Source organism: Salmo salar, chromosome 20 (assembly GCF_965601325.2).
Source record: "Salmo salar chromosome 20, fSalSal1, whole genome shotgun sequence".
In the NCBI taxonomy this organism is placed as follows: domain Eukaryota; kingdom Metazoa; phylum Chordata; class Actinopteri; order Salmoniformes; family Salmonidae; genus Salmo; species Salmo salar.
Window position 1 is genome coordinate 47,072,006 of NC_138310.1, and position 27,516 is coordinate 47,099,521.

The following is a 27,516-nucleotide window of genomic DNA, read 5'->3' on the forward strand; positions in this document are numbered from 1 at the left end:
TTAATTGTGGCCTGTTTAATGTTGTCCCACTCCTCTTCAATGGCTGTGCGATGTTGATAGATATTGGCGGGAACTGGTACACGCTGTCGTACACATCGATTCAGATTATCCCAAACATGCTCAATGGGTGACATGTCTGGTGAGTAAGCAGGTCATGGAAGAACTGGGGCATTTTCAGCTTCCAGGAATTGTGTACAGATCCTTATGACATGGGGCCGTGCACTATCGTGCTGAAACGTGATGGAGGCGAATGAATGGCGCAACGATGAGCCTCAGAATCTCCTCACGGTATCTCTGTGCATTCAAACTGTTATTGATAAAATGCAATTGTGTTCATTGTCCGTAGTTCACGCCATCCCATACCATTACATCACCGCCACCATGGGATACTCTGTTCACAATGTTGACATCAGCAAACCGCTCGCCCACTCGACAAGCACGCAGATGAGCTTCCCTGAGACGGTTTGACAGTTTGTGCAGAAATTCTTCGGTTGTGCAAACCCACAGTTTCATCAGCTGTCCGGATAGCTGGTCTCAGACCATTCCCCAGGTGAAGAAGCCGGATGTGGAGGTCCTGGGCTGGCGTGGTTACACATGGTCTGCGGCTGTGAGGCCTGTTGGACATACTGCCAAATTCTCTAAAACTACGTTGGAGGCAGCATATGGTAGAGAATTAAACATTCAAAGGAGAAATGCTCACTAACAGGGATGTAAATATATTTGTGCTCATTGAACATGGGACCAACACTTTGCATGTTGTGTTTATATTTCTGTTCAGCGTAATTGGATAGTGTTTTTTGGTAAAACTTTGTTCATTTCCTAATACACCATACAATTATCAGTATGTTATGTTAACTTTAGTACTTAATGAATGAGTATTGGAAATACATGAGTTATTGCCTGTTATTTTTATTTATTTTTATTTTTATTTCACCTTTATTTAACCAGGTAGGCAAGTTGAGAACAAGTTCTCATTTACAATTGCGACCTGGCCAAGATAAAGCAAAGCAGTTCGACAACATACAAAAACACAGAGTTACACATGGAGTAAAACAACATACAATCAATGATGCAGTAGAAGAAAAAAAAAGAAGACTATATACAATGTGAGCAAATGATGTGAGATAAGGGAGGTAAAGGCAAAAAAATGCCATGGTGGCAAAGTAAATAAAGTATAGCAAGAAAAACACTGGAATGGTAGATTTGTAGTTTGAAGAAAGTTCAAAGATAAAATATAAATAATATGGTGCAAAGGAGCAAAATAAATAAAATAAATAAATACAGTAGGGGAAGAGGTAGTAGTTTGGGCTAAATTATAGATGGGCTATGTACAGGTGCAGTGATCTGTGAGCTGCTCTGACAGCTGGTGCTTAAAGCTAGTGAGGGAGATAAGTGTTTCCAGTTTCAGAGATTTTTGTAGTTCGTTCCAGTCATTGGCAGCAGAGAACTGGAAGGAGAGACGACCAAAGGAGGAGTTGGCTTTAGGGATGACCAGAGAGATATACCTGCTGGAGCGCGTGCTACAGGTGGGTGCTGCTATGGTGACCAGTGAGCGGAGATAAGGGGGGACTTTACCTAGCAGAGTCTTGTAGATGACCTGGAGCCAATGTGTTTGGCGACGATTATGAAGCGAAGGCCAGCCAACGAGAGCGTACAGGTCGCAGTGGTGGGTAGTATATGGGGCTTTGGTGACAAAACGGATGGCACTGTGATAGACTGCATCCAGCTTGTTGAGTAGGGTATTGGAAGCTATTTTGTAAATGACATCGCCGAAGTCGAGGATTGGTAGGATGGTCAGTTTTACGAGGGTATGTTTGGCAGCATGAGTGAAGGATGCTTTGTTGCGAAATAGGAAGCCAATTCGAGATTTCACTTTGGATTGGAGATGATTGATGTGAGTCTGGAAGGAGAGTTTACAGTCTAACCAGACACCTAGGTATTATTAGGCTACTGGAAGAAGTAATGCAAAAGACTGATACTGTAACACATCAAAGCTTTTTATTTATTAGTCATACTGTACATTCAAAATACATTGACAGTTAAAATATTGCATTATAATTTCACTCTGGTAATCATCAAGTTAGTAGATATACCACATACAAATGCATGCTACCAAATGGGTATTCTTTCACACGTTCTACTAATTTCTTCAGCAAATCACACTTTACTTTGAATTAAGTCTCAAATTCAAAACAAGAGCAACTCGCACAAGTTACAAACTGCTTTGGAAATAACCAAAGCAAGTGACACCCCAACTCCTACATTGTCTGTACCATCTCTTGTTTAGGATATAAGGCATATCCATTGACAGCGCATTTCATACCATAAATGCAACAAAGACAAAATAATAACTTGAAAATTGTCTGGTCGATGAAATTAAAGCAAGGCTGGTGGTTTTAGGCACCGATTCCTTAAATTAAGATTGGTTTGCCCACATTTTATTACATGCTTGCATAAGAAATGATTTCAATTGTAAATGCTAAATAACGTTAGATAATCTTGTTCATAGATGGATCGTGCATATAAACCTTATGGTTACTATAGAGACAAGGGGAAATTAATAAGACATATGACATTTTCTTGTTCTGAAGTCCAAGTTCAGTATACTTTGCTTACTTTTAAAATATAAAACATTTGGCAGAGCTGATGATCATTTAGGAATTGCTAAACGATTGTTGTCCAGTTAGACCAGTGGTTCTGACCAGACTGCAACCACTAATGGTAAACAGCATATTCTCTGAAGCAGGGGGCAGAATTCTAAAACCACCATAGGGCACATGAATGTAACAGTGCAACTCGGTTTTCAATTGCACCACTACCTGCTCTCTTGACAGTTTTTGAGACTTGGGATCTTCCATTGACCAGTGAGGGTATTTGAGTGATGTGCTCTGCTTGAGAGGGAGATACCAGTGTCTCACGTGGTTTGAAGTCCGAAGCTTGAAGGCAAGCACACATGGATGAGTCAAAGTGGAGCATACTACTGTCGGTAAGGAGGTGAGGGAAGGTATGGTACAGTCATAGTTTGTTTGAGAAGATCCCAGGGCTAGCCACTAGGGCCCATCTGCAGCCGCTCCTGCTTATGCTGGGCCAGCCACTGTAAGATCTGTTGCTTCAGCTCCTCGTTGGGCCGGATCTGGTCCATGGTGAGGGGGCTGCGGTTGAACGGGTCTGTCTGATCACTGTAGGGAAATGAAAATTGATACTCAATATCGTACAAAAAACTTGATCTCGGGCTGTATGTTTCAAGCCACTCAGAGTAAGACTGAGTGGCTTTTAGATCACAATGAATAAGACTACATGGACAGGGGGGACCTGATCCTAGATCAGCACTCCTATTCTGAGATGCTTGATGCATGCAGTCCCTGGAATAAACCAGCAGCACGTAGACATACTACTCCTAAGGGATCCCTCACCTGAGTAAATGCCGTGCTATGGTTGAGCGATCAACCGTGACATTGGAGGAGGGGAGCAGCACAGGGTCGAGCATCAGTGTGGACATAATGGGGTCCAGGAAGTCGTCTGGGGCGTCCGCGTACGTTTCCTCATCCTGCAGCTGTCGGTCTGCATGAGACTAAGACAGGAGACAGGCAGTAGTTATTCATTTAGGGTTATGGTATGGAGACGGCATAGTGGTACAGTGTAAGGTGATTTTATACAGATCTAACCTTTATTTTGTCAGCAAGGAGACCGAAACCAACAATAATTTCTCCAGGCTTGTTAATCTTCTTCAGGACTCGGACAGTCTGAGAGAAGAGCGTGGGAGAGTAGGAGCGCCCGTCTTTTGGGACAGTGGCACAGAAATTCCCTTCTTCACTGTCGAAGACAAAACAGACATTGTTAGAGTCACTAGAAACCAAATAGCCACCTTATATGCCACACATGGATTCAAATTGTACTTAAAAAAGGTTAAACTAATTTAGCCATGCTTGCCTGGCACAATTGAACCATCCAAAACATGCAAACACCACCCACCTGGCACGCCAGGCCAGGCAAACGCTCAGAATATTTGATCGACTGAAGTACAGATGGAAAAAGCATGCGAATTTCAACCCCAAAAACTTCTGAGCCTTGTATTAGCCTTGAAATACTGCCTTTATGAAACGTACCCCAGGTTAAGGTAGATGGTGCAGATATCGGAGACCAGTTGTTGAGGCTTGAAGTCAAACTCGCTGAAGTCTTTCACCTTCAGGGCGCCCATCTTGGGGCCAACCAGGTGCTGCAGGAAGTGGTTGAGCATGGAGATGATCCTCTCGGCCATGAAAGGGTGCACAAAAATACCCTTGATCTCTGGGATATCATGGAGAGGGAGAAGCGAGTAGGAGTTTCAATATATTCATATATACAGAGTGTACAAAACACCTGCTCTTTCTATGACAGACCGACCAGGTGAATCCAGGTGAAAGCTATGATGCCTTATTGATGTCACTTGTTAAATCCACTTCAATCAGTGAAGAAGAAGGGGAGGAGACAGGTTAAATAAGTATTTTTAAGCCTTGAGACAATTGAGACATGGATTGTGTATGTGTGCCATTCAGAGGGTGAATGGGAAAGACAAAATATTTAAGTGCCTTTGAACGGGGTATGGTAGTAAGTGCCAGGTGCACCAATTTGAGTGTGAAGAACTGCAACGCTGAGCCTCCCGGGTGGCGCAGTGGTCTAAGGCACTGCATCGCAGTGCTAGCTGTGCCACCAGAGAGTCTGGGTTCGAGTCCAGGCTCTGTCGCAGCCGGCCGCGACCGGGAGGCCCATGGGGCGGAGCACAATTGGCCCAGCGTCATCCGGGTTAGGGATGGTTTGGCCGGCAGGGATATCCTTGTCTCATCATGCACTAGCGACGCCTGTGGCGGGCCGGGCGCAGTGCACGCTGATCAGGTTGCCAGGTGTACGGTGTTTCCTCCGACACATTGGTGCGGCTGGCTTCCGGGGTGGATGGGCGTTGTGTCAAGAAGCAGTGCAGCTTGGTTGGGTTGTGTTTCGGAGAACGCATGGCCGTACGGGAGTTGCAGTGATGAGACAAGACTAACTACTACCAATTGGATACCACAAAATTGGGGAGAAAAAAGGGGCAAAAAAATAAATAAATGAACTGCAACGCTGCTGGGTTTTTCACACTCAACAGTTTCCCATGTGTATCAAGAATGGTCCGTCACCCAAAGGACATCAAACCAACTTGACACAACTGTGGGAAGAATTGGAGTCAACATGGGCCAGCATCCCTGTGGAACGCGTTAGACATCTTGTAGAGTCCATGCCCTGACAAATTGAGGCTGTTCGGAGGGCAAAAGGGGGTGTAACTCAATATGAGAACGGTGTTCCTAATGTTTTGTATCCTCAGTGTACAACAGTGTCATCAAATATAAAGTATTGCCATTTACCTTTAACAGGGCAGACTCTTAATTTTGCTCAATGAATTGGACAATGATGTATAAAAAACTAAAACACCCATAGTTTGTGTAACTCTAGGTAGAGACCTATGTCCAAGACATTATCCACTCATTGTTATCCATTCATCCTCCCTCTCCAACTAACCCGATGTGAGGAAAGCCAGTGTGCCGATGGTCTCGTTGGACATGATGTTATGGAAACGTGCCAGCTGTCCCAACATCTGCAAACTGGACTCCTTCTCCCTGAGGGCATCGGGAGCCAGGCCCTCCCACTCGCCATGGTCCTTCTCCAGCTGCAGAAGCTTAATCTTGCTCAGGTACTACCACAGACAAGGACCAGATCAGACAGAAGTAGTGAGAAAATCTGACATAGTTTAAAACGTAGGATCTTCGGATAAACAAGGGAAAACACAACTCAGCCGAGGGCCAATTTCTTCTTGAGCGGATGGTCAGGCGGCCGGAACATAATAAATCATTTGTAGACTGCAAATTGACTGCAAGAAGCCCAAACAGACATATTTTATTTAAACATAATCATTTCAAACCTTGCTTACATTTGTACACGATCACACACGGTAACTCTCTATTATGCGTGGGAATACTTTGGAACAGATTTCCAAAATGAAAACCAATTGGAGCTGATTTGCGCATGTTTTTACAGTCTTTTATGTCCCCAAAAATGAATAAAAAGATAGATCAGTAGAGGCTGGTGAGGTGAGGACGATTCATCGTAATGGAATGGTATAAAACGAATAGCAACCATGTGCTTAATACCATTCGTTTATTCCATTCCAGGCATTACAATGAGCCCGTCCGCCGATTTAAAGTGTCATCAGCCACTGCTGAGATGGACATAAGTCAACATAAGTCAACGCTAGGAATGTCCTTTTCATAAAACGAGAGCGAAACGCTGACAGTTTCTCACCTGTATAGCTTCGTCGAGTAGGAAGATGGCGTCGTTCATCAGGAGATTCAGATACCGCAGGAAGAGTGGAGGATTCATGGCCTCGAGGTTCTCGGATGCATAAACAGCAAGACTCTGAAGTAAACGACATTCCGCATAAGAATTTCAGGGCATTATGGTGCAGAACTGAAAAGCAATAGCCGTGTGTTTTCTGCGGTCTTCAATAAGGACTACTCTAAATGTGGTACCATCTAAATAACTGAGGAAAAAAAGGGAAACAAGCTTGCCTTAATGCTCTCTCTGTAGCTCTCCTTCCCCCACATGTACTTGAGGATGGGATACATAGGTCTCCTGTAGTTGAACTTCTGTTCAAACTGGTGAGGGTCACCTGAGGAGAAAAGTCAATAACATACAAGTCACATGCATGCACTTGAGCTTCATTACAAAGGTTTAGATTGTAACACACACAAACGCATGTGCGCAAGACACACACAAACGCATGTGCGCAAGCACACACACACACACACACACACACACACACACACACACACACACACACACACACACACACACACACACACACACACACACACACACACACACACACACACACACACACACACACACACACACACACACACACACACACACACACACTTAACCCACCAGTGAACTCAATGTCCACAAACACAGCAATGAGTGCCTCAGCCAGGTGAGGTGCATGGTGGTAGGAGCAAAAGACCCTTTGACGCTGGAACATGATTGGCTGGGCTGTGCCAGCCGATGCCGGTTCCATGTGGGGCATCACCGCCTCCAGCACCTCTGCCAGCTTCGCCCGCAAATGAGGGTTCTTCATCCTGGGTACATGGGTAAAGAGTAACACAATAGGAACATAGATGAGTCCGAATGGTAGATGCATAAACCCCTTAGGAATATCACATCCAGAAGAGTGTTGTAACAGCCAATGGCGATCCACAATTGAGATAAACAGACCTCAGGGTATTGTACACTACCGTTCAAATGTTTTGGGTCACTTAGAAATGTCCTTGCAAAATTAATAGGAAATATAGTCAAGACTTTGACAAGGTTATAAATAATGATTTTTAATTGAAATAATATTGTCCTTCAAACTTTGCTTTCGTCAAAGAATCCTCCATTTGCAGCAATTACAGCCTTGCAGACCTTTGGCATTGTAGTTGTCATTTTGTTGAGGTAAATCTGAAGAGATTTCACCCCATGCTTCCTGAAGCACCTCCCACAAATTGGATTGGCTTGATGGGCACTTCTTACGTACCATACGGTCAAGCTGCTCCCACAACAGCTCAATAGGGTTGAGATGTTACTGTGCTGGCCAAACTCCATTATAGACAGAATACCAGCTGACTGCTTCTTCCCTAAATAGTTAATGCATAGTTTGGAGCCGTGCTTTGGGTCATTGTCCTGTTGTAGGTGGAAATTGGCTCCAATTAAGCGCCGTCCACAGGGTATGGCGTTGCAAAATGTAGTGATAGCCTTCCTTCTTCAAGATCCCTTTTACCCTGTACAAATCCCCACTTTACCACCACCAAAGCACCCCCAGACCATCAAATAGCCTCCTCCATGCTTGACAGATGGCGTCAAGCACTGCTCTAGCATCTTTTCATTTCTTTTGTGTCTCAAATGTTCTTCTTTGTAATTCGTACACCTCAAACTTAGATTCGTCTGTCCATAACCCTTTTTTCCAATCGTCCTCTGTCCAGTGTCTGTTCTTTTGCCCATCTTAACCTTTTCTTTTTATTGGCCAGTCTGAGATATGGCTTTTTCTTTGCAACTCTGCCTAGAAGGCCAGCATCCTGGAGTCGCCTCTTCACTGTTGACGTTTAGACTGGTGTTTTGCGGGTACTATTTAATGAAGCTGCCAGTTGAGGACTTGTGAGGCGTCTGTTTCTCAAACTAGACACTCTAATGTACTTGTCCTCTTGCTCAGTTGTGCACCGGGGCCTCCCACTCTTTCTATTCTGGTTAGAGCCAGTTTGCGCTGTTCTGTGAAAGGGGTAGTACACAGCGTTGTATGAGTTCTTCAGTTTCTTAGCAATTTCTTGCATGGAATAGCCTTCATTTCTCAGAACAAGAATAGACTGAGGAGTTTCAGAAGAAAGTTCTTTGTTTCTGGCCATTTTGAGCCTGTAATCGAACCCACAAATGCTGATGCTCCAGACACGCAACTAGTCTAAAGAAGGACAGTTTTATTGCTTCTTTAATCAGGATAACAGTTTTCAGCTGGGCTAACATAATTGCAAAAGGGTTTCTCATGATCAGTTAGCCTTTTAAAATGATAAACTTGGATTAGCTAACACAACGTGCCATTGGAACACAGGAGTGATGGTTGCTGATAATGGGCCTCTGTACGCCTATGTAGATATTCCATTAAAAATCTGCCGTTTCAAGCTACAATAATCATTTACAACATTAACAATGTCTACACTGTATTTCTGATCAATTTGATGTTATTTTAATGGATCAAAAATGAGCTTTTCTTGGAAAAAAAACAAGGAAATGTATAAATTACCCCAACATTTTGAACAGTAGTGTATGTACCAGGATACAAGAATATTATGCACAAACATTTGGCCTGGTACTGTGTGTGCGCACGGGTGAACTCAATGCCTCCCCCTCTTTCCCCTACCTCTCCACGTTTCCCATGAACACAGTGATGAAGTTGAGGACCTGCTCCAAGCTCTCGGCAGAAGACTCCAGGACCTCGTCGGCAAAGCGGCGGAGGAAGACAAAGAAATCTCCCAAGTTCTCCGCAAAGAACTCTGCAGATGCACAAGAATCCTTTTGATAACCAACCCCTCTTAGTAGTCTTAATAAACTCTCTCCCAGAGGAGGCTGGTGGGAGGGGCTACATGAGGATGGGCTCTTTTTAATGGCTAGAATGGAGTCAAAAACGTTGTTTCCGTGTGTTTGATGTGTTTGGTGTTTCCATTAATTCAATTCCAGCAATAACAATGAGCCCGTCCTCCTATAGCTACTCCCGCCAGCCTCCTCTGCTCTCTACTTGTGTTATTCTCTCACAACTCTTCTATAGCCCTGTCATTGAGCAAATTATTATTTATTTTTGCTGTTATTTAGCACAGTGGTTCCCAACCTTTTATGAACCGTGTCACATCTTGATGGGATAAAACAATTCTGTGGCACACCTAAAATGTCCCTATTAATTAGTATAGTACCTTACTCATGACTCATTTGTGTGTACCCCTTTAAGAGGGTCCCGCAATCTGTGCAGAAAAATAAAAAAAAAGCTCTTAAAATAGGTCTTAAGTTGTGAAAGGTTTGAGCTAGAGACGAGCGGGTTTCTGCATTGTAAAGGTGCAACCACAGCCACAGAGCCATGTTCCGTTTGTTTCTATGGCAGAGGCTGTGGTACAGCTAAGCCTAATGGTTCTCACAGGCAAAGTAAAATGATACAAATGTAACAACAGCGTGAGCGAACTGGATTTGAAACCACGATACAGATAAAACCATGTGCCATTCAATGTATTATCTGAGCGGCACTGGTGCTCCCACTCCACAGGTCATGTTTACAAGTGAGTGTTCAAAACAATTATCAAGATTAGGAAGCCATTTACGGCACACCTGGTTGAAGACCTCTGATTTAGCACCTCTACTGTACGCACTGACTGCAAGTCAGCATAAGAGAACCTGTCAAATGACCGAAAACGTGATGTCAAGCTTGATGGCGCAACATTGAAACGACCGCCAAAAGTTGAGTTGTTGATGGCCTTTGCTACTCATGGGGCGATTGGTCTAAGTAAGTAAGTAAACAAGCAAGGTTGACGGAAAGCTTTACCTGCAATGACTGATACTTGGTTGTCTTTCCTACCTTAGTTAAATACTCTGACTAAGTTGCAAAACAAAAGAAGAAAAAAAGTCTAAATGACAAAGCGGGAGGGAGGGGTAGCTACCTGGCATGTGACAGAGCAGGCTGTTATGTAGCGGTGGCAGGGGGAAGGAGAGCTGGGCGTGCTCGGGCCCCTGGTTGCTGAGGCCCAGTTGAACCAGGAGTGTGGCGCTGGACGCCTGCAGGTTGAGGCAGCACTGCAGCATGCCCGGCTGGGTGGCTGCTGCCTTGGTCGACAGGTAGACCGTCATGAGGCGCTCAAATTGCTCGCGAAGCTGCTCGGCCGCCGGGCCGCCCGTGAGCTGGGCCTCCCGCCACGTACCCTGCAGCCGGTGGAGCGACTGGTTCATCTTCACCATCTGCTCGTGGAGTCTAGGGAGAAGCAAGAAGACACAATCCAACTTTCTTAACCATATGTCACAGTGAACAATTGAAAGGTCCAGTTCACAACGTTAGATACAGTACATATGGCTCAGCTGTTATGAACGATAACAGGTAACATATCCCCGGGCACAGATCGAGCCTACTCCTGGACTTAAACCCATGCTCAATGGAGAACCTCCACTGAGAAGTTTTTTGTGTGTCAAGGAACAGGCTTAAAACCTGTTGGGGCTAGGGGGCAGTATTTACACGGCCAGATAAAAAAACGTACCCGATTTAAACAGGTTACTACTCTTGCCCAGAAATGAGAATATGCATATATTAGTAGATTTGGATAGAAAACACTCTAAAGTTTCTAAAACTGTTTGAATGGTGTCTGTGAGTATAACAGAACTCATATGGCAGGCCAAAACCTGAGAAGATTCCATACAGGAAGTGCCCTGTCTGACAATTTGTTGTCCTTCTGTTGCATCTCTATCGAAAAAAAGCATCTCTGCTGTAACGTGACATTTTCTAAGGCTTCCACTGGCTCTCAGAAGGCGCCAGAAAGTGGAATGGGGTGTCTGCTGTCTCTGGGCGAAGAACAGCAGGAGAATTTGTGAGTGGTCAGCCTGGGGACAGTGACACTGGAGATGCGCGTTCATGAGAATTCTCCATTTTTTTCTTTCAGCCTTTGAATGAATACAACGTCGCCCGGTTGGAATATTATCGCTATTTTATGAGAAAAAAAAGCATAAAAATTGATTTTAAACAGCGTTTGACATGCTTCGAAGTACGGTAATGGAATATTTTGAATTTTTTTGTCACGAAATGCGCTCGCACGTCACCCTTCGGATAGTGACCTGAACGCACGAACAAAACGGAGCTATTTGAATATAACTATGGATTATTTGGGACCAAAACAACATTTGTTGTTGAAGTAGAAGTCCTGGGAGTGCATTCTGACGAAGAACAGTAATTCTGAGTTTGGTGAGCCCCAAACTTGGTGGGTGTCAAAATACCTAGCCGTGATGGCCGGGCTATGTACTCAGAATATTGCAAAATGTGCTTTCGCCGAAAAGCTATTTTAAAATCTGACACCGCGATTGCATAAAGGAGTTCTCTATCTATAATTCTTAAAATAATTGTTATGTATTTTGTGAACGTTTATCATGAGTAATTTAGTAAATTCACCGGAAGTTTGCTGTGGGTATGCTAGTTCTGAACATCACATGCTAATGTAAAAAGCTGGTTTTTGATATAAATATGAACTTGATTGAACAAAACATGCATGTATTGTATAACATAATGTCCTAGGAGTGTCATCTGATGAAGATCATCAAAGGTTAGTGCTGCATTTAGCTGTGGTTTTGTTTTTTGTGACATATATGCTTGCTTTGAAAATGGCTGTGTATTTTTGGCAGGGTACTCTCCTGACATAATCTAATGTTTTGCTTTCGCTGTAAAGTCTTTTTGAAATCGGACAATGTGGTTAGATTAACGAGAGTCTTGTCTTTAAAATGGTGTAAAATAGTCATATGTTTGAGAAATTGAAGTTATAGCATTGTTTTGGTATTTGTATTTCGCGCCACGCGATTCCACTGGCTGTTGACTAGGTGGGACCAGGTTAATCTAGGTCAGAAAAACAGCACCAAAAGTATTGTGTACTAACATGGTAAGTAGAACTTTCTTCATGCACAAACCCAAAACCAAGTAATATACTAATGTTCATCATATGGATACAGCATTGCTAGGTCAGGGGCATATTCAGTGAGGAGATATGTTCCCATATTTGCAGATAGAAATGCATTGAATAGACCGGACATGATTCCCTATTCTACTTGAAAGACACTCATATCTATCCTATCATTTTAATTATATCTAAATGTTCCGTAACGTTGCCAGTTAGTTACCTGTGGAAGCCCAGGTGAAGGGTCATCTGGGTGAGGATGAGGTTCTCAGTGAGGAGGCTGTACGACTGGGCGTACTCCACCGACTGCTGGGGGGGAAGGGGGACAAGACACGTCTCTTTGTCCAGACCTAATGATCAATGAGAAAATGAGGATAGGTTCATATTTACTAACATAAAATAGAGAATCAGCTATGTAAAAAGGACATCCAATGATCCATACCCACATGCACGCATATACAAGAGCGCACATACAAACATGCAGACAAACCTCTGGCATGCACGTTGCGATTGCGCCGCTCCTCCTCGCTGAGCTCCTTGAGGGCGCAGTAGGTGGGGTTGAAGGTGAGCAGCTTGGGCGAGCGCGGCCGGCAGAAGGGCTGGCACAGCTTGAGCAGCGCAGCGCCCAGATTGAGGAAGAAGGCGTCTGAGGCGTACATCTGGAAGAAGATCTCGGGCATCTGGTTGGCCCAGATCTTGGTGCGCCCGGCGTTGGCCTGCAGGCAGCCGCCCAGCCAGGAGAGCAACAGGTGGCGCGTCTCACCCGACTGCTGCAGCAGGTTCTTCAGGAGCTTGTGCAGCTTGTCATGGAACTGGCCCATGAACTGGGACGAAAGGAGGACAGGATAGGATATGTCAATAAGTAGATGGGAGCAGTGTATGTGAGCGGAGTTGAGCGGTCTGAAATCCCACTCATCACTCACCGGCACTCCAAGTCTTTCCCAACCGCTCCGCTAAAAATGGCTCTGCGCTTACAGAAAAAAAAAAAAAAAAAAAACTGCTGATCCAAATTTGCTATATTTATTAAAATCCCTATATTATTTCAAGGCTATAGCCTACAAAGATATACATTGTGAAGCAATTGCGAGTGCGACACAAACGCTGATAGGGACATAAAGCACTCAGCATTTAAAAAACATTTTGTTGTATTATGCCATAAGTCTATAAATTGCATATATAGGCTGTGACAGACTTAGAATTAAATACATATTAAACAAAAAAATGCCTTCTATACACACACAGTGCCAGTCAAAAGTTTGGACACACTTACTTATTCAAGGGTTTCTCTTTATTTTGACTATTTTCTAGGTGTGTCTTGTTAAAAGTTAATTTGTGGAATTTCTTTCCTTCTGAATGTGTTTGAGCCAATCAGTTGTGTTGTGACAAGGTATGGGGGGTATACAGAAGATAGCCCTATTTGGTAAAAGACCAAGTCCATATTATGGCAAGAACAGCTCAAATAAGCAAAGAGAAATGACAGTTGATCACTACTTTAAGACATGAAGCTCAGTCAGTCCGGAAAATTGTGCAGTCGCAAAAACCATCAAGCGCTATAATGAAACTGTCTCATGCCACAGGAAAAGAAGACCCAGTTACCTCTGCTGCAGTATAAAAGTTCATTAGAGTTAACAGCCTCAGAAATTGCAGCCCAAATAAATGCTTCACAGAGTTCAAGTAACAGACACATCTCAACATCAACTGTTCAGAGGAGACTGCGTGAATCAGGCCTTCAAGAAACACGAGCAATGGACATTAGACCTTTGGAAATCTGTCCTTTGGTCCGATGAGTCCAAATTTGAGATTTTTGGATCCAACCGCCATGTCTTTGTGAGACGCAGAGTAAGTGAACTGATGATCTCTGCATGTGTGGTTCCCCCCGTGAAGCATGGAGGTGGTGGTGTGATGGTGTGGGGGTGCTTTCCCGGTGACAATGTCTGTGATTTATTTATAATTCAAGGCACACTTAACCAGCATGACTACCACAGCATTCTGCAGCAACACACCATCCCATCTGGTTTGCGCTTAGTGGGACTATCATTTGTTTTTCAACAGGACAATGACCCAAAACACACTTCCAGGCTGTGTAAGGGCTACTTGATCAAGAAGGAGAGTGATGGAGTGCTGCATCAGATGACCTGGCCGTCACAATCACCTGACCTCAACCCAATTGAGATGGTTTGGGATGAGTTGGACTTCGGAGTGAAGGAAAAGCAGCCGACAAGTGCTCGGCATATGTGGGAACTCGTTCAAGACTGTTGGAAAAGCATTCCTCATTTAGCTGGTTGAGAGAATGCTAATAGTGTGTAAAGCTGTCAAGGCAAAGGGTGGCTACTTTGAAGAATCTCAAATATATTTTGATTTGTTTAACACTTTTTTGGTTACTACATGATTCTATGTGTGTTATTTCATAGTTTTGATGTCTTCACTATTATTCTACAATGTAGAAAATAGTAAAAATAAAGAAACCCTTGAATGAGTAGGTGTGTCCAAACTTTAAACTGGTACTGTATATTTGCACCCATCTCAGTGATCTAATCCATTGCGGAGGCCTAGGCTAAAAGCCAATTTATGCTTGATTCTAAAATGTGGTCGGATGTTCCATATGGAGGGTGTGACGCAATTGCGGAGCCTCCAGAGGTATGAGGAAGCCAAATCGAGCTCTGTACATCGACATGCGCCTCCCAAATGTTGTAACAATGCGGAGGGCTCTGTATAGCACCGCATTGACATGATTGGTTGACAGTAGGTGGGGGCGGTACGTCCTGTATAAACACAAACTCACTTCCAGACAACAGCTCTGCACTGCTCCGCAAAGCGCAAGAAGTATGAATCCACTGACTTGTGCTGAGGCCATTGTTGCCCTGACTTCTTCTGAGGCCATATCACTAGACGTTGGATTGACCATGTGCCCAGATGCACTTCTCTCTCCAGAATGCGCTCAATCCCGCCAATTTGTGCACAGTATTGTTTCATAACTTCATTGTGTGAATTGTTTGCGTTTGATTGTTAGTGTCTATGAAGTCCCCATTACATATATCACCAGTTGTACATTTACCGTTAATTCCTAATCTACAATGTTTGTTACTTCGGTTACAGTCATTTCTTTTAATGCATTCAATATTGTTCCAGTCTTCCTGTTCTCATTGTCTGAGTGGACACATTGTTTGCAGAGTGCACAACCTATGCTACACTTGTGAGAAACAAGTTTTGGTTTATTTAATTCCATTTATGAGGCTACCTGGCCTGCGCGCAAATGTAAGCATATAAATGTGCCCATTTGGGGATCTGATAGTATTTCTGATTGGCTTAATGCACCACCACTAATGACCTGTTGAGCTTCTCAAAGTCATGTTTTCTTCACCTCAAACAGCAAGCAAACGAAGTCTGTTTTTACATCCATTGATGTAAATAGTTCCTCAATGTACTGTATTTGAAAAATCTTTCCAGCTCTCTCCCTTTCGATGACCACTTAGAATGAAAGGGAAAAATGTTATGCTCTGGCCCAGTGGAAACATCATAAAATAGGCTTCTTATCAGTGCTCGACTTGGACTGAAATAGGTTCCGGTACTCATTTTGGGTTTTGGGCTGGTACTGTTTAAATTGATGTGCAGGAGCTCCACAATACTTTGAAGCTAATATTCTGTAAGACTAACAGGGTTTGAGGTGCCGGTACTCAGCTCCAGTGAGCTCCTGCCCAAGTCAAGCACGGCTTCTTATCCCTTGCGCAAATAGCCTACAGCTGTGTCTGTCCTGATCTCACTGGCACTGAAAACTGAGGGCCCAGAATATTTTATACAATGTTGCAAGTTCGCTAACACAGTCTTTGTGCCGGACCCAACGTTCAAGTTCGTTGCAGACAGGCCATGTGTAGCCAATGTGATTCATTGGATATTTATATTTAATCTGGATATTTTCTACCTGCAGGCTGCAATGTTTTATTTGTTGGCTTTATGTAGGTTATTTTTACATAGTTGGCAATGGTTATAGAAGTAATTTTTTAGGTTTGCATAATTTTCATTTAGATTGAGATAGAATTTTGATTGACCACATGACAATGAATTTGAGATATCAAGACGTTATAAATTAAATTAAACTGTTTAATGAAAATTTGCATATGAAAACCATACCTGGCAAGCAAATCGGTACAAATTGTAAGATAAATTGGCATTCCACATGAGAAAGGTTGCCGACTCCTTGTGTAGCCTATTACCGGCAAAGCCAGCAGGAGCGGAAGGAGAATAGTTGGGTCAGGTGAAGTTTTTTTTCATTCTGGTTATCTAGATCTCTGGCACCCTCGAGGCATCAAACTGTAAGCTTAAAGCATCAGGGAGATACTAAAGTGTTTTAGTACTATATCTCTTGACACAATGATGAAAATAGTCATGGCCTCCAAACCTTCAAGCTGCATACTGGACCCTATTCCAACTAAACTACTGAAAGAGCTGCTTCCTGTGCTTGGCCCTCCTATGTTGAACATAATAAACGGCTCTCTATCCACCGGATGTGTACCATGCTCACTAAAAGTGGCAGTAATAAAGCCTCTCTTGAAAAAGCCGAATCTTGATCGAGAAATTATAAAAAACTATCGGCCTATTACGAATCTTCCATTCCTCTCAAAAATTTTACAAAAAGCTGTTGCACAGCAACTCACTGCCTTCCTGAAGACAAACAATGTATACGAAACCCTTCAGTCTGGTTTTAGACCCCATCATAGCACTGAGACTGCACTTGTGAAGGTGGTAAATGACCTTTTAATGACGTCAGACCGAGGCTCTGCATCTGTCCTCGTGCTCCTAGATCTTAGTGCCGCTTTTGATACCATCGATCACCACATTCTTTTGGAGAGATTGGAAACCCAAATTGGTCTACATGGACAAGTTCTGGCCTGGTTTAGATCTTATCTGTCGGAAAGATATCAGTTTGTCTCTGTGAATGGTTTGTCCTCTGACAAATCAATTGTAAATTTCGGTGTTCCTCAAGGTTCCGTTTTAGGACCACTATTGTTTTCACTATATATTTTACCTCTTGGGGATGTCATTCGAAAACATAATGTTAAATTTCACTGCTATGCGGACGACACACAGCTGTACATTTCAATGAAACATGGTGAAGCCCCAAAATTGCCCTCGCTAGAAGCCTGTGTTTCAGACATAAAGAAGTGGATGGCTGCAAACTTTCTACTTTTAAACTCGGACAAAACAGAGATGCTTGTTCTAGGTCCCAAGAAACAAAGAGATCTTCTGTTGAATCTGACAATTAATCTGGATGGTTGTACAGTCGTCTCAAATAAAACTGTGAAGGACCTCGGCGTTACTCTGGACCCTGATCTCGCTTTTGAAGAACATATCAAGACTGTTTCAAGGACAGCTTTTTTCCATCTACGTAACATTGCAAAAATCACTAACTTTGTCCAAAAATGACGCAGAAAAATTAATCCATGCTTTTGTTACTTCTAGGCTGGACCACTGCAATGCTCTACTTTCCGGCCACCCGGATAAAGCACTAAACAAACTTCAGTTAGTGCTAAATACGGTTGCTAGAATCCTGACTAGAACCAAAGAATTTGATCATATTACTCCAGTGCTAGCCTCCCTACACTGGCTTCCTGTTAAGGCAAGGGCTGATTTCAAGGTTTTACTGCTAACCTACAAAGCATTACATGGGCTTGCTCCTACCTATCTTTCCGATTTGGTCCTGCCGTACATACCTACACGTACGCTACGGTCACAAGACGCATGCCTCCTAATTGTCCCTAGAATTTCTAAGCAAACGGCTGGAGGTAGGGCTTTCTCCTATAGAGCTCAATTTTTATGGAATGGTCTGCCTACCAATGTGAGAGACGCAGACTCAGTCTCAACCTTTAAGTCTTTACTGAAGACTTATCTTTTCAGTAGGTCCTATGATTAAGTATAGTCTGGCCCAGGAGTGTGAAGGTGAACGGAAAGGCTGGAGCAACGAACCGCCCTTGCTGTCTCTGCCTTGCTGGTTCCCCTCTTTCCACTGGGATTCTCTGCCTCTAACCCTTTTACAGGGGCTGAGTCACTGGCTTACTGGTGTTCTTCCATGCCGTCCATGGGAGGGAGGCGTCACTTGAGTGGGTTGAGTCACTGACGTGGTCTTCCTGTCTGGGTTGGCGCCCCCCCTTGGGTTGTGCCATGGCGGAGATCGTTGTGGGCTATACTCGGCCTTGTCTTAGGACGGTAAGTTGGTGGTTGGAGACATCCCTCTAGTGGTGTGGGGGCTGTGCTTTGGCAAAGTGGGTGGGGTTATATCCTGCCTTTTTGGCCCTGTCCGGGGGTATCATCGGATGGGGCCACAGTGTCTTCTGATCCCTCCTGTCTCAGCCTCCAGTATTTATGCTGCAGTAGTTTATGTGTCGGGGGGCTAGGGTCAGTCTGTTACATCTGGAGTATTTCTCTTGTCTTATCCGGTGTCCTGTGTGAATTTAAATATGCTCTCTCTAATTCTCTCTTTCTGTCTTTCTCTCGGAGGACCTGAGCCCTAGGACCATGCCTCAGGACTACCTGGTATGATGACTCCTTGCTGTCCCCAGTCCACCTGGCCGTGCTGCTGCTCCAGTTTCAACTGTTCTGCCTGCAGGCTATGGAACCCTGACCTGTTCACCGGACGTGCTTGTTGCACCCTCGACAACTACTATGATTATTATTACTTGACCATGCTGGTCATTTATGAACATTTTAACATCTTGACCATGTTCTGTTATAATATCCACCCTGCACAGCCAGAAGAGGACTGGCCACCCCTCATAGCCTGGTTCCTCTCTAGGTTTCTTCCTAGGTTTTTGGCCTTTCTAGGGAGTTTTTCCTAGGGAGTTTTTCCTAGCCACCGTGCTTCTTTCACATGCTTTGCTTGCTGTTTGGGGTTTTAGGCTGGGTTTCTGTACAGCACTTTGAGATATCAGCTGATATACGAAGGGCTATATAAATAAATTTGATTTGATTTGATCAGACAAGCTCAATGCACATACTTGATTTTATTAAAACACATAGGGTGTGCTCAATTGATTGGTCGAAAGAACAAACAACTTTCGGTCAATCAAGATTGTTATTTGTCCGCGACAGCCTTAATAGGTAGGCCTAAAGGTTTTTAAGCATAAATAACCCAATCAAAAACGGAAAGCTCCTTGAAAGTAGGAATATGCTAGGCCTATTGGACCAAAATCAATTATGGCCTATTGTATAGATAATAGAACAAAAATGAAGAGAACTTCAGAGATAAGATTTTTACTTTATAAATACTTTGCTACAATGACACACTTAGTTACCTACCCACCTCGTTCCTTTATTTTAGCATGTGCACGTGGTAAGTACACCATCACGATTCTTTAGTTGTGGACACTACATCACCGCACTCCCTCTCTTGCTCTTCATCTTTGTAAGTCACCTTGATTTTGCACCTGTGTGTTTTATCAGTTCCTTTATGAAAATATTTAGCAAACTCCATGACAGTAGCTAAAGCAAGGGGCTATAGCAGCACCCAATAGACTACAAATGCATGCTGGGTCGGGCATGCACCGAGCTCGTGAAGTGAGCGCTACTGAAGCTCTCTCTACTGGAACGAAATTGGAGTGGGTAAGAAGGCCGATGCTCCAGCCTTTGGGAATGTCGTGCCGCACTCCAGTGAAATTAGGCACACTCCGCTCCAGCTCCACTCACATACTCTGGCACGGGAGGTGATCACTTAACAACACTGTAACCTACACTTGTTGTTCTACTGGTGTGTTTATAAGATCTTGTGGTGAACTCTCTGGACAAAGCCCCATGTTATGTTGTCAGTGGATCATTTCAGCACGACATTTCTTGTTTAATTCAGATTAGAAAAATACCCCTGACTGCTATGATACCCTGTTATTGTCTGAAACCTATTGAAGTGGTATTTAGAACAGGGGTGCTCAGACTTTATGGCTATGTTCATAAGGTTAATAACTTGAATATGTTTCAAACGACTTAAAGATGCACCATGCAGAAATCCCTCCACCAGTTCGCCTCATTTCAGTTTGTGTGACAAAACAAGCAAGTATAGTGTAGCGAATCATTGTACCATCTAAACTGCTGTGGAATATATTTACCATAACCCAAAATATTGTATTTTCAGCTGGTGAACAAAACCAAAAGACGCAAAAATGAAATTTAAGACAGGAAGCATAGAAATAGCGCACATAGAACAGATCTACTGCTTCTTAGACTTGCTTTCAACGCGAATGACAGATCTATAACTTACATTTCTATGTGAATTTTGTTGGATACGCCAAAAAGTTACATACTGCAGCTTTAAATATGGTAAAGGTATTGGAAAGTTCAGGAAAACCTCAGGGAAACTCATCAGGCAGAAGTTCCTCTAGCCTTTTGGGGTGGAACAAAACATTTTAGTGCCTGCCTTCTTGGCAGTGGATAATTGCATAATTATTATGCATTGTTAAAGTAACATTTTCAGCAATTCTTTACATTTTGGCATGCAGTGTAGAGAAAATGTTGCCGTTTTAAAACTAATTACATGAAATTCTACAAATTTTGCCATGGGGTAGAGAGAAAATGTTGCAATTTCAAAGGTTCTACACATTTTGCTATGAGGTGAATAATTGTTTTTGCAGTTTTAAAGCAAATTTCCTGCCATTCTACACATTGTGTAGCTTAGACTAAGCTAGTGTCTGACCATTGGCAGTAAGCTAGACGTAGGCCTAAGTGGGGTTCTGGAGACACAGAAGACGATAAGGTTAGGGGTCCGTCCCAAATAACACTCTATTCCCTATATATAGTGCACTACTTTTGACCAAAGACTCTAGTGCCCTTACCTGGTGTATGTTGGACTCCTGCACCTTAATTTCCTGTGGACTGGAGCGTGAGGGGTTGAGGAAGAAGCCGTGACCCTCCACCACCCCCGGGGTCTTCAGCAGGCAAGAGATACTCAACACAGTGCCAAGGAGGGTTTTCTGATACTGAAGCCCATTGTTGGGATCTTTGGGTTGGATGTGCTCCACCAATACCTGGAGGAAGACAATTTGAAGTACATTAACAAAGAGTAAACTACTTTTGAGATCAAGGTTGTCCATCTCAGACATATGAAAGCAGCTGTTGTAAAAAAAAATAATAATAATCTTGTTATGAATAGAATACATTAGAATAGTATAGAATATAATCAAGTAATAATCATGGTTGTACAAAACAATCCAGAGGAATGACGATGCATTACGGCCCCTGACCGTAGCGATATCTTTTTGGCGGCTGAAGTAGAGGAGCAGGTCCAGGTAGGAGAAGAGCAGCAGCTGGCAGAGATCAAAGTCTTTCACACGGCCTTGGAAGATATCGAGCACGGGCACGATCACCTCGCTGAAGGTGCGCACCTCCTGGTCAGCTAACAGGCCAGCGATCACCTCCTCCACGAACTCCACCACCTCCTCCAGCTCTGCAACGCTCAACAGAAAGCACACAAAAAGGGGCTTAGGTATAGATAAGTAAAAACCCGGTATAATAGCCCTGTATAATGCAGAAAAGATGCTGTACTTTACAGAACCAGACGTGTACAGGGTTTTTCCTGGCTCAAAAAAAGGGCTTAGGTATATAGAGCAGAAACAAATCACCTGTATATATAGGCTAAACAGTTCGGTAAAGTATATTTTCTGTATTGTACAGGCATCTTTTTCCCCCCCTTTTCTGGACACAAACCACACGCAACATCATCAGGACTTTATACAACAACACAGCAAAGTGAGGATATTATGCCCTAATAAATACAGATAGACAAGTTCAAACCAGTCTAAACCAGTTCTTTCATCAGCGGGTGCAGACTAGACTAAGTTACAGCACATCCTGTCTTGGGAGGCCTCAACAGTTGATACCTGAGCAGCAAACACCACTTTCTTTGGCTACTGAGATGGAACAGAACCGGGATCCTCAGACAGTCGGGGGGGCTTTAATAATTTAATGGACTCACGGGCTCCGCCGACTCCCTCTAGCAGCAAATCCAGTAGCTGCTCGTACACGTTCTGTCTGATGTAGATCTCTGGGGTGAGCAGGACCGTGCGTGTGTTGGACACCGTCAGGTTCTTACAGCGCACCGCGTACGACAGCAGCTTCTCTGGTACTTTGGTGACCTGGGGGTGTGTAATGTCAGGAGGGAGCAGGGAGGTTAAGAACTTGTCACATCATTGTCAGCAACGGAGCACAAGCTAAACATGCTATATTTAGCCTATATGCAGACTGAAATGATCTAGAAATAAAACAGCAGATTTAACCTTAGACAGGTCATTCATTTTTGTTCAGCAAGACTATTAATCTTTTCACACTGCTTCGCTTTACATTGTCCCATGCAGCATGGTTTAGACACAGTGTACAAAACATTAGGAACACTTTTCTCATATTGAGTTGCACCTCCCCCCTTTTGCCCTCAGAACAGCCTTAATTCGTCAGGGCATGGACTCTACAAGGTGTCGAAAGCCTTCCATAGGGATGCTGGCCCATGTTGACTCCAATGCTTCCCACAGTTGTGTCAAGTTGGTTTGATGTCCTTTGGGTGACGGACCATTCTTGATACACATGGGAAACTGTTGAGCATGAAAAACCCAGCAGCGTTGCAGTTCTTGACACACACAACCGCGGTGTGCCTGGCACCTACTACCATACCCCGTTTGAAGGCACTTCAATCTTGTGTCTTACCCATTCACCCTCTGAATGACACACATACACAATCCGTGTCCTAATTGTCTCAAGGCTTAAATATCCATCTTTAACCTGTCTCCTCCCCTTCATCTACACCGATTGAAGTGGATTTAACAAGTGACATCAATAAGGGATCATAGCTTTCACCTGGATTCACCTGGCAAGTCATGGAAAGAGCAGGTGCTCCTAATGTTTTGTATAGTCCTTGTTTACCTTTTAAAATTGTCCTATACAGCACACTTTTCCTGACTGAATTATGGCTGGGAATTCGTGGAGAAAGAAATTAGGAACGAGAGGGAGTGCTGTGTATGTGACCCCACCTCTTCCTTGGCTCTCTGGTAGCATGCGTAGAGGAACGGTATGGCGGACTTGTCCCCAGCGTCTCGGTCGGCAGAGAGATTCACAGCATTACACGAGGTCATGTAGATGAGGTGGTTTCCTGGCTCCAGCATCAGTAGTCTGTTGAAGAGTGCCTGATATAAAAAAGATATATATATAAAAAAGAAAAGAAAACTTAGCCAACATTCTGTGCTATGAACTTCACGTACTCACTTACTGATCTCTGCTCCACTCTATGAACTTTGTTCGCTATGAATTTTTCACTATTCCATCTTCTTAGAGTAGACGATGCACTGTATATTTAATAGCCCTTGAAACTACAAGCCAGCGAGGAAATCGGTATGAGAAGAGGATACAGTACATGTGGATCTTATGGCATAGAGGTCAACTGAGCTGACCAGCAAACAGTTCGCCACCACCATTACCAATGTTCAATCCTACTGTACCTGCTCGATGTTGTCCATGTCCAGCCAGTCTTGACCGTCCATCTCAGTGGCCATTTCCTCCAGGAACACACAGCGTGGAGGAATCCCATTGCCTCCTCTCAGACTGGGGTCACCTGAGGTCAAACAATAGTTCATGTTTTACTTTTCACTTAGAGCAAACACGGTCATTCATGACTCATTCCAGCATCTAGTTTATGAGTATTGAACTGGGGTGAGTCATTTACTGTTCACTGGATGGCCCTGAAATGGAATCCTAAAAGAGGCCAGCGGTCCAGCAGCACCAAAGAGCACGAACAGATTCGATTTACACTAGAAATGGACAGACAGTGGCTCCGTCATCGGGGCACTTTCATGCCAGTCAGTGAGGGATGATGAGCGGGAAAAGAGGAGACAGTGGACAGTAATCTGGGACCTGTAGACTCCCTTGATGACACAGCCTCTGAGTCAGCCAGTTGGCTGATGCCAAGCCGATCACTCTCTGTCTAATCTAGTACACACAGTGACGGCGTGAAGAAAAGACCACCAGGAAGAATGGTTGTACTGAATTCCCTTGAGTTGAAGAAGGAGTTGAAGAAAGCTGTAAATTACACATTGACCATGCCTCAATACAGCACTTCAGATCAATCAACAGAAAACAGAGGGGAATAAAGAAGGCAGTCAGAATGGGGGCCTGGTCATTAAAACAGGGGGATGTTGATGGGCAATTAATCAAGCCATAGCTTGTGTATGGACACACAAAGGGTTGCCTGGGAAACAGACTGATTTGCTTTAGTTCATACCACTACGGTACATCATATAGACCCAGCCAGGCAACATTAAGGGTTGTTTACATGACAACAAGATTCAGTAAACTAGAAGGGACAAGTGGCATCACGCTGCCACTCCAATGGAAAAAGGTGTCCTAAATGAATAAGAAACACGGTGTAAAAGCCCTAATACGCTCCTATCGAACTTCCTGCACTCACTGTTGTCCAAGGTGATGAGGAAGATCCTCTGGATCATGTGGTTGATGTTGAGCTGTTCGCACAGCTCCTGCCGCGACAGGAAGGAGCGGCTGATCTCGGCCACCGAGTCGTCATTGTCCTCGATGCTGTCCGAGTTCTCCGACTCGGACTGACTTCCCTCCGAGTCCTCCGCTGCAATACGAGATAAGCCAGCAAATATAAGAAACCGTATGAGATCATTGTCAAACGTCAAGCCAGTGAGCGTGCTGCATCATATCAGTGATGTTTAAGTTATACTGACAGGCTATAGCCTATATAAGTAGCACAGTGAACCATTAGAGCTGGAGTGGCCACGTGGTTTGCAGGCCTTTATTCCAAACCAGCACTAAAACACCACCAATTGAGCTAATCATGCAGCCGATTAGTCAGGTCATGTGGGCTAGAGCTGGGCTGGAGCAAAAGCCTGCGTGCCCTGTAACTCCTCCTTGGGAGGGTAACTCACAGGGAGGTTCGCCATGGTGCGAAGGTGGTTTCTGGCCCGATGCAAACTGCTTGGCGTCGGCGAGGGAGCTGAAAAGGGCAGCGAAGGGGTTGCGGGAGATGTTTTGGTTGTTGTTGCCCTGGTCAGTCATCTCACTGGAGCATAGACTCCATCAACAACTGCTGGCACCAGCCTAGACAGAGAGGTACACTGTGGTATGGAACACTGGACTAGGTGAGTTCAAACAAATCTATAGAAGTTGTTTCAAGTGTGTTGGTCTGTGAGGGCAATCAGGGGATGCACGGGAACCCAGACTCTGAAATCCCGAACCTGTTTGCTAACGATCCACTCCTTATATGCTACTCTGTGTCAAGGAGTGCCAAGGAGTGGAATGATAACTCAAAACAGACTGGTACCCCCAGGCTAAACCCAGACAGTACGCATTTTCATTTAGGCCAGAGGAATAACAGAAACTCAATGTTAATTTGTGAACCACAGACTGACTGGTTAGCTTATGGACAGGGCTCTACAGTGCTACCATTTTGGGGGCATATGATCCCAAATATTTTGCTGTGCTACCTGGAATTTTGGTAGCACCAGTGCCCCAAGAAAAAAATTATAATCCCCCAGGTAATAATTGTTGTATTGAATTCTTTGCTGTTCCTCTGCCCACAGCCTCAGTAGCATGCAAACGTGGTGGCACCGAAAGAAAGGTAAAGGGAGAACTTCTTTAGGGTATGAGCTTCAAAAGCAGCTAGGAATCATATAGGCTATATCTCAATCTTAAAAATGGTTTTTTTTTACTGGTGCTCCTAAACCCTGTGTTTTATCTAGAAAATGTATTATATAAACCCATTGATTCTTGAAAAGTATAACATAATGCCCCATGAGTTTAGTTCAACTGTCTAACCCCATCAGAAGGCAAAATAGCTTGTTTTTCCAATGTTTGTAAACAGAGTAAATGTAAACAAACTCTGTATAGCCTCAAAACATGGCTAAAACTATAATGTTGATATCTGGTCTGTCCTTGCAGCCATAGCTCTGTCTATACATTTGAGTGTGGTTATATTTCTCCAGACCCATCCCTCAACCTTTGACGGAAACTGTGGCGGGGTCCATTCTTTGTTATTGTTTCAACTGCGGATTGCTGCTGTAATACCTCAAATATTTTTAATTCTGCTCCTAAATATCTTTGTGTGCTCCTACATTTTTCAGATGTAGAGCACGTGTCACAGTGGAGTCCTGATTGAATGCCGATGTTTACTGTTTTACTGAAATAAGGCAGAAGAGCACATGTGTTACAGTAGAGTCCTGAATCAATGCTGATGTTTACTGTTTGACTGAAATAAGGCAGCATAGACAGACTGCCAACAGATGGACGTCTTTCATCTTACACTTTGATTTTGCATAATGTAAGGACATTATTATCATCATTATTATGATGATGCGTAGGAAAGGGTCTGTCATCGTCAAGTGGTGGTAACCTGGACACCTGTAACATGCTAGTTAGTCACATAGCTGGTTAAAACTAGCTAGCTAGTAACTGGCTAGCTACTTAACGAGCTGTCAAGTGATGATGTACCGAGATCACAACACACGAATAAAGTGATGTTATTTGAAGGAAGGGCACATAGCTAGCAAGCCACTTATCTTTCGATAACTAGAATCGATTGCATAATGACTCAATAAGCAAGCTGATAATGTAGCAAGCTAGTTGTCAGTGAATCACCGGTTCCGCTCAAGTAGCTAGCTAGCTAGCAGTCGCAGGCGTCGTATTTAGCTGGCAAGCTAGTTAACTTTAGGCTAGCAGATGGACTGCACATGATCCAGGTAAGTTGTCAAGCCCGCTGTACTTTGTCAGTCACGGGTCAAAACTTGACTCTTTTGACAGATGTCAAACAAAAAAAAGCAGATATTCAATTGTCGGAATAGTGTCATACCTGAAACAACAGCAGATAACGTGTATTTCAATTAGCTAGAAAAGCTTTCTTTCCTCTGCTTTGGTTCTCGCACCGCTGTGAAGCAGGCAAGAATAACTAAGTACGTCCGGATCACGGATCGTTTTAATTCTTCACAATAAATGTCCCGTCCTGTATAATTTGTCAATTCATAATTAGAACGAAAATGATGGAAAATGTGCACAACTATCGATATATTATATACTAGTTATCATACAAAGAATAATACAAAATATTTCTATAAGATATCTCATTTATTTGTTTGTTCTTTATTTGTTCAAGCCTAAATGGTCAACAATGTTTTTTTGTGTGTGTACTCCTATCATTTATTGCACCGTACAAAATAATCTGTATATTGTGTCGCAGTAAAAGGGGGGTCCATTCTAATCAGGAGCACTTCTAGTTCCAAATCCACAGAGTTCACACCCAGAGGAGCGTTGCTTGTAGTGG

The 27,516-nt window shown here is 43.6% G+C and overlaps 1 protein-coding gene across 1 annotated transcript; it reads right to left on the reverse strand.

The window, feature by feature from the left end:
• Positions 1–1,976: 1,976 nt before the first annotated feature.
• LOC106612478 (ubiquitination factor E4A (UFD2 homolog, yeast)) lies at positions 1,977–27,168 on the reverse strand. The gene is made up of 20 exons (XM_045703490.2): positions 27,049–27,168; positions 25,130–25,301; positions 24,649–24,819; positions 23,684–23,796; positions 23,219–23,371; positions 22,174–22,333; positions 21,443–21,645; positions 21,035–21,226; positions 12,712–13,045; positions 12,445–12,571; positions 10,236–10,543; positions 8,954–9,086; positions 6,955–7,145; positions 6,576–6,676; positions 6,310–6,423; positions 5,530–5,704; positions 4,107–4,287; positions 3,666–3,813; positions 3,414–3,571; positions 1,977–3,179 (listed from the first exon to the last, which is right to left on the reverse strand). Exons 2-20 carry the CDS (start codon positions 25,257–25,259, stop codon positions 3,044–3,046), a joined length of 3,228 nt encoding a protein of 1,075 aa, XP_045559446.1. The 5' UTR covers positions 25,260–25,301; positions 27,049–27,168; the 3' UTR covers positions 1,977–3,043.
• Between the last annotated feature and the right edge of the window lie 348 nt (positions 27,169–27,516).